Raw genomic sequence first — 7,314 nt, 5'->3', positions numbered from 1 at the left:
ATACCAGTCTCGGGGAGCGTGTTCAGACCTTAAATAGCTTTGGTGAGTTTGCAAATAAAATTGGAAAGATCAGGATGAACAAAGCTATAAGGTTGTTTCATGTAAACTTCATCGACTAAATCACCATGAAGAAAAGCATTTTGAATAAAACTCGTGCTCTTGATACTTGCGAATAATAACGGAACGACTCACTCACTTTGGGTGCACCTAAAACTCTAATAATAATAAAGATAAGGTTTACATCAAATTTACATATTTACCCTTTGGTATCCACTTACCTTGAATTATACTTCATGTGTTTCAAAATACTTGACACGCTTCTTCTAAAATGCTTGTCAATGCATAAATTTAACTTATCTTTAATTCCCTACATGTAATAGTAATAGTAATAGTAATAGTAATAGTAATAGTAATAGTAGTAATAGTAAATAATAAATAATAATAATAATAATAATAATAATAATGATGATGATGATGATGATGATGATGATGATGATGATGATGATGATGATGATGATGATGATGATGATGATGATGATGATGATGATAAATAATTGTAATTGTAATAATAATAATAATGATCATTGTTTTATTACCAGAAAAATAAATTAAGAACTGAAGTGAACTAAATTGAATGGAACTGAACTGAACTAAACTGATTACAACTGAACTAAATTAGACTGAATTGAAAATAAAATAGGGAGAACAAATCCTTAATTAGTTGACCAACGAACAAATTGATTTTTTCATATTTGAATTTGGAAACATATTACCTAATACCTAGTACCAATCTCAATCTCAATCTCAATCTCAATCTCAATCTCATACATAGATTGCTAAAGTCACCATTCAAAAAAATTTGATCAGCCCTTACGTCATGGACAATGTGAGGTGTCTTATTTATGAATCTAGATGTTGTTTATCCACTACATCAACGGTGCTTTAGAATTGCCAAACAAATACTATAATAACAATATACCGTCATATTGCACCAAATATTTATACATAACATTGCGATACCAACCATATTAAAATAAATTAGCCACTCCAAAGATAAAATATAATTCGAGAATCTAAGAATACTAGTATGCATTGACTTGATTGTGAAGTTTTTTAGTGCATATAAATTGACTCATTTGTAGTTCGTAAGAAGCAAACCAATTCCAACTTCAAAGTTCAATATAAGAATGGGTGAGCAAGAGGTAAAGGTGATAGGATGTTGGGGTAGTCCTTTTAGTAGGAGGGTAGAAGTTGTCCTAAAATTGAAGGGTATTCCTTACAATTACAAAGAGGAAGATCCTTACATTAGCAAGAGTCCTGAGCTCTTGAAAGGTAACCCAGTGCACAAGAAAATACCGGTGTTCATACACAATGGGAGGCCACTTGCGGAGTCTCAAGTCATCATGGAATATATTGATGAGGCTTGGCAAGGCTACCCCATCTTGCCTCTGGATCCTTACCAGAGATCTAGAGCTCGTTTTTGGGCCAAATTCATAGATGAAAAGGTAACTTGATCACCATAAACTTTTTGAATAGAAGTGACAATATTATCAGAAATATTAGACATGTCATTATCTTTCACGAAACTCCATCATATGTGAGAATCATGTATTAGCTTGACAGTATATAACATCACATAGTTAATGTTTATTATTATGTTTAATTGTAATGTTACTAGAAAAAAAAAAGAATTTGAGTTATGAAGTGAAGGAATTACAAATGCAATTGGTGCAATGATGTTAATTTTTTTTTTTTGCTGAGATAATGAATATGATTATATGAATAAGTATACTATATACTTCCTCCGTTTCAAAATAAGTGCAACATTTGCATAGTGTTTACTATTCACAGTTTAAACTTTAATTAGCTTTGGTGATTTACATTTTATGAAAAACATAGTCATGTGGGATCTTGTTAGATTCGTCTGAATGTGATTTTTTTTAATATCAACTTTTTATAATTTTTAGTTATTGATAATTGAAGATATTAATGGTTAAAATAATGCATTGGCAAACGTGAAAACAAGAAATGTTGCACTTATTTAGAAACGGAGGAAGTAAGTTATAAGGAGAGCAAAATTAAAATATAGTTAAAAAGACGTTATAATTTATTGGATATTAAATTTATTGGAACTTCTATGTTAAAATAGATTTAAGGGAAAAGGTTCCGATTATTATTATTTTTTTTTTATTTTTTTTTTGATTGGGAAATTAAGTCAGCCCAAGGGCTAACCCCTACCAAGGCTACTAGTCTTGTAGGAACTACCAGCACATTGGCTGGTAAAACATGCAAAGCATGCTAAGGAAATACCCCAACATAATGCTGGGGGTAAGGCCCCTAATCTCAGGGATCAGAGGGGAGTGCTCTACCACATGAGCTAGCTCCTCATCATTCGGTTTCGATTATTATTGACCCTAAAGAGGATATTTTATAATATATCATATAAAACCTAATTTACCTAGAACTAGGAAAACATATCTAAACTAAGTATAGTACTAATAATATACGTACTTACCTAATATCATAGGAAACTATACTCATTTCCTCACTAGTCTAGGACTCTAATATTATATACTTACCATAATTCTAAGGCCTCGTTTGGTTTACATGGGAAGTAATTTCCCATGGGAATTTACATTTCATGAGAAATTCTTTCCCTTGTTAATTTCCTAGGAATTAGACAAAATTGTTTGGTTGACACTATAGGAAATTGCATTTCCTAGGAAATTACTCACCAAGGGGGGCTTGGTGAGTGATTTCCCATGTTTCATGGGAAATTCTATTTCCCTTGGAATTTGTATTTCCTATACTTCTACCATTTCCCTCCAACCAAACACAACACCCCATAATGTATTTCCTAGGAATTTGTATTTCCAAGGGAAATAGCTTCCAACCAAACAACACCTAATATTTCTTCTCAATTGTAAGGTAGTAACATGAACACTACGATTGAAAAATAATAATAAAAGAATTATTAGAAGATCAATAAGACGTGAATCAATAATCAACGCCATCAATAACCACCCTTTGATTAGGGACAACCAATAAACACCATTTTGGACAAGGGACAACCAAGAAATACCCTTTTTGGATTATGTACAACCAATCAACGAACTACCCTTTAGGATTAGGGACAACCAATAAACACCATTTTGGATTAGGGACAACCAAGAAATACCCTTTTTGGATTATTAACAACCAATCAACGAACTACCCTTTAGGATTAGGGACAACCAATAAACACCATTTTGGATTACGGACAACCAAGAAATACCCTTTTTGGATTATGGAAAACCAATTAACGAACCCCCCTCTAGGATTAAGGACAACCAAGAAACACCATTTTGGAACAGCGACCAGAACACACTTGCAGGTAAGAAATCCAACAACGCACTTTCACAAAGACAACCTGTAGAAAAGCAGCAAAAAAGGGATCACACCCGCGGAGAAAGCAAACCCAACAGCGCACTTTCACGAAGACGAAACAAAAAAAACATAATTTAATGAAGAAAGACAAAACACTCACACATGAGAGAAAGTCGATCACACACGCACAGTAAGGCAACAAAGACACCACAACGGGGCCAACAGACAGCAGTGGAAGAGCCGAGAACAAAAGAGGCAAAAAAAAATCTCCACTTTGACCGAAATAATCCGGCCAATGGGGTTTTAAACTCAAACCCACCGGCAAGAGAACAATATTTTTGAGTTTTTTTTTTTCACCCAAGATCTTAACTTGCTCTTGGTACCATGTTAAAATAGATTAAAGGGAAAAGGTTCCAATTATTATTGATTCTAAAGGGGATATTTATAATATATCATATAAAACCTAACTTAACTAGAACTAGGAAAACATATACTAAACTAAATATAATACTAATAATAGGACTCTAATATGATATACTTACCATAACTCTATTAAGACTTTGTATCAAAATAGACTCGAAAGGTCCATTATTGAAACTTGAGTTAGCCTCATGAAAAAATTAGGAAAGAAATAGATTGCGTGATTTAAATAGATTAGTTATCTTGAAAAGATATGAAATTTGATATAGAAATAACGGTATTTCTCACCTATACACCTAATGGATAGATATACCTATTTATTTTTATATTTATACAACAAAATTGATAAATATGACATAGTTAATTAAATATATTATTCTCATTAATGATATTAATTCCTATTATGAATATAATATTTTTAATTAATCATGTCATATTTATTTAATCACATGGATGAGGTTGAAAAAGTTTACAAATTTATAAAAATCAATATCCATTTTGACACAGACTAATATAAAAACATTATCTCTCACTGTCTCACAGTCTCACCCAAGCAAGGAATAGTAGACGTAATTGCTACATAATATTAGAGAAAAAAAAATTTAAACAGCTAAAATGTTTATTTAACATCTAGACTCTACTTACTAGTACATCAACAAAATTGTCCTTAACCTAAGTACGATAGAAGAAATAGAATCAAATAAGTTACAAACTTATCGAAATGATAAGTAGTGGTTCACACACATTTTATACTCTATAGAGTATGTTATCTTCATTTTGAAAAAAATAAGTTTCAAATCTAATAAGTTTAGGTTTTCTTACCAGTCTAGGACTCTAATATAATATACTTATCACAATTCTAATAAGTCTTAACATTATCTTTGAGGGAAAAGCTCTAACCAACATCTATCTATCTATAGTAATATATTAAAAGACGTTCCTAAACAAGGAACTGTGCCACGTGGTGCTAGTCGTTGTCTCTTAGAGTGTTTACTTCATGTACTCCTTATACAATTTTAAATTAAAAAATGCATGGTATAAGATTTGATCTCATGACTTCAAGTTATTATATAATGTCTTAACCATCAAACCAGGTAATGTTTGGTGTTATAATTTCAAAGTAATATATCAATAAATAAAAGTTATAGTTACTTGGGGTATAGGCATATAGTCTGAGCCTAAAAACTAGTTTCATTTATTAAAGATTGGTAGAAATATATATGACATTATAACCACTCACCCATTTAGTTGAAATCGTATCTGACAGTGTATAACATCACTTTCGAACACATTGTGGGCGACGGAGGATGAATATGAGAAATTACTGAAAGAGGCAAAAGAGAACTTACAAGTCCTTGAGAAAGAAATTGAAGGCAAGAAGTTCTTTGGAGGGGAAAATATTGGTTTTGTGGACATAGTTGCAAACTTTATTGGTTTCTGGTTAGGATGTGTCCAAGAAGCTGTAGGAAGGACAATATTTACAAAACAAAGTTACCCATTTTTGAGTAAGTGGGCTGAAGAATATGTAAGCTGCAACATCATCAAAGAAAACTTACCACCAAGAGACCGATTAGTTACCTATTTCAAGATTCGTATTGAGGCTGCAAAGGCTTCTAATTAAACACTGAACTGTGTATTAGTAATGCTAGAAACATTTCAAGTTCTTTTCTTGTTTTGTTTGAATAAGTTTTCTGCTTTTTTGCTGAAGAATACAAAGTCCTTTCTTTTTTTTTTTAAAAAAAGATTGTAATTAGTAACTACCAGCTACAAATAATCAAGAATACATGATTGTTATATTTTCATGATATTCGACGTTGCATATGGGCAAAAGATTACGTATGAACTTCAAGGTATGGCATGTTAGCATTTTTCATGTGTAAAATATAATACGATATTAAAGTGAAAACAATGAGAAAAGTTTTGTAACCTTTGTTAATACTAGTTGTTGAACCGCACGGGTAGCAAAAATAATTGCAAATAACTACTCCCTCCGTCCCATAATATAGTGCTTCATTTCCATTTTGGGTGTCCCAAAATATAGTGCTTGGTTCTATATTTAATTCCATAATTTTTTGTGATTTGCCTAGAAAAATCGTGCCATCATTTAGTTTTGCTTCTTGAAAATAGTTTTTTTGCCTTGTTTATTCAACCCAAGGGTTGCATTTAATGCTCTTTTACCAATTATTCATCATTCTCTCTCCTAAGATCACCTTTTTCCACACAATATTTATTTTAATAATAGAAAGTTTTTACTTTCCTCTTAGATTCTATTTACCTTAATTCCCGTGAAAAAATAGAATCAAGCACTATATTATGGGACGGAGGGAGTAAATGTTAAGCATTAGCATAATCTACATAGGGAGAACAAAGGCATCTAAACTTGATAGTTACGAATATAAGCTGGGTATTCTTCAAAAAGAAAAGAATATAAGCTAAGTAGATTGCATTAGCTCTAAAATGGCCTTGGTATGTGTGTATGTATGTGTGTGTGTGTGTGTGTGTATATATATATATATATATATATATATATATATATATATTATATATATATATATATATATATATATATATATATATATATATATATATATATATATATATATATATATATATATATATATATATATATATATATATATATATATTAGAAGGACTTAACCTAGTAACAAAAGGCATTGTTCCATAAGATGCAACACTTAACTCTAAAGGGCAAACTACGCTAATTTTGCGGACCATATTTTCACGTGTCTGGCTATATATCATCCTGTCGCAATAGTTCGCGCATGTTCTTCGACGTAGATAACCATGCCAAGAACATCTAGATAATCATGAAATGTGAGCAGATTTGCATCACCTACGCGAAAGTAACAACTAGTCCATCTATAAGAAACAAATCCCCATATGCTAGCTCTATTGATCTTGGGATTGGGCGCCTATTTATAGTAACTAGCCATGAATTAATTTTTACTAATTAACCCACTAACCCCGTGATCTCCACTAATTAAATTTACTTGGGAACTAAGAAGCAAACCCACTAACCCACTAACTCACTTAGAACGTGTAATAGTGCTAATTACGTGATAAGTGGTTACTTGGGGAATAATTAAACTATTTAAAAATAATTCAATTTACCAAAAATATATTTTACATTTATTATAAATCTACAAAATCAGATTTTATTTATTTGAAATAGAAAAGATAAGATTTGGAAAATCAAATAATATCTTTTTAGAATAAAAGAAACTAATTAAAATCATTTTTCGCTAATAATTTCTACTTTTGTAACATATATTATAACTTGACCTTTTACTCATATGTTACTGACACCTTACAGGAATAAAAAAATATGGATAATAAATGAATTTTAATAATTTTGTAAATATATACATTTTTAAATGATTTTAATATAGAATAATAATTAAATTTTAATAGTTTGGTGCGGTTTGCTCGTCCAAATAGGTAGGTTTGAAAAAGTGGATCAAATAAGATAGATTTTATTATCTGATTACCATGAATTATGGTTGAATT

At 30.8% G+C, this 7,314-nt stretch overlaps 1 protein-coding gene across 1 annotated transcript; it reads left to right on the top strand.

Annotated features, from left to right (window-relative positions):
* Nucleotides 1-1,007: 1,007 nt before the first annotated feature.
* On the top strand, nt 1,008-5,593 carry LOC104899212 (glutathione S-transferase U8). Its single transcript, XM_010686363.4, has 2 exons — nt 1,008-1,505; nt 5,054-5,593. Exons 1-2 carry the CDS (start codon nt 1,188-1,190, stop codon nt 5,405-5,407), a joined length of 672 nt encoding a protein of 223 aa, XP_010684665.2. The 5' UTR covers nt 1,008-1,187; the 3' UTR covers nt 5,408-5,593.
* The last annotated feature ends 1,721 nt before the right edge of the window (nt 5,594-7,314 follow it).

Source organism: Beta vulgaris, chromosome 7 (assembly GCF_026745355.1).
Source record: "Beta vulgaris subsp. vulgaris cultivar EL10 chromosome 7, EL10.2, whole genome shotgun sequence".
Classification (NCBI taxonomy): Eukaryota; Viridiplantae; Streptophyta; class Magnoliopsida; order Caryophyllales; family Amaranthaceae; genus Beta; species Beta vulgaris.
This window is presented reverse-complemented; position numbering and strand designations above follow the sequence as displayed.

Bases quoted from the DNA above. Each gene is read 5' to 3' on its own strand.
- LOC104899212 (XM_010686363.4), top strand. From the start codon at position 1,188: ATGGGTGAGCAAGAGGTAAAGGTGATAGGATGTTGGGGTAGTCCTTTT. The intron at 1,506-5,053 runs GTAACTTGATCA...CGTATCTGACAG, and splicing joins CCAAATTCATAGATGAAAAG to TGTATAACATCACTTTCGAA.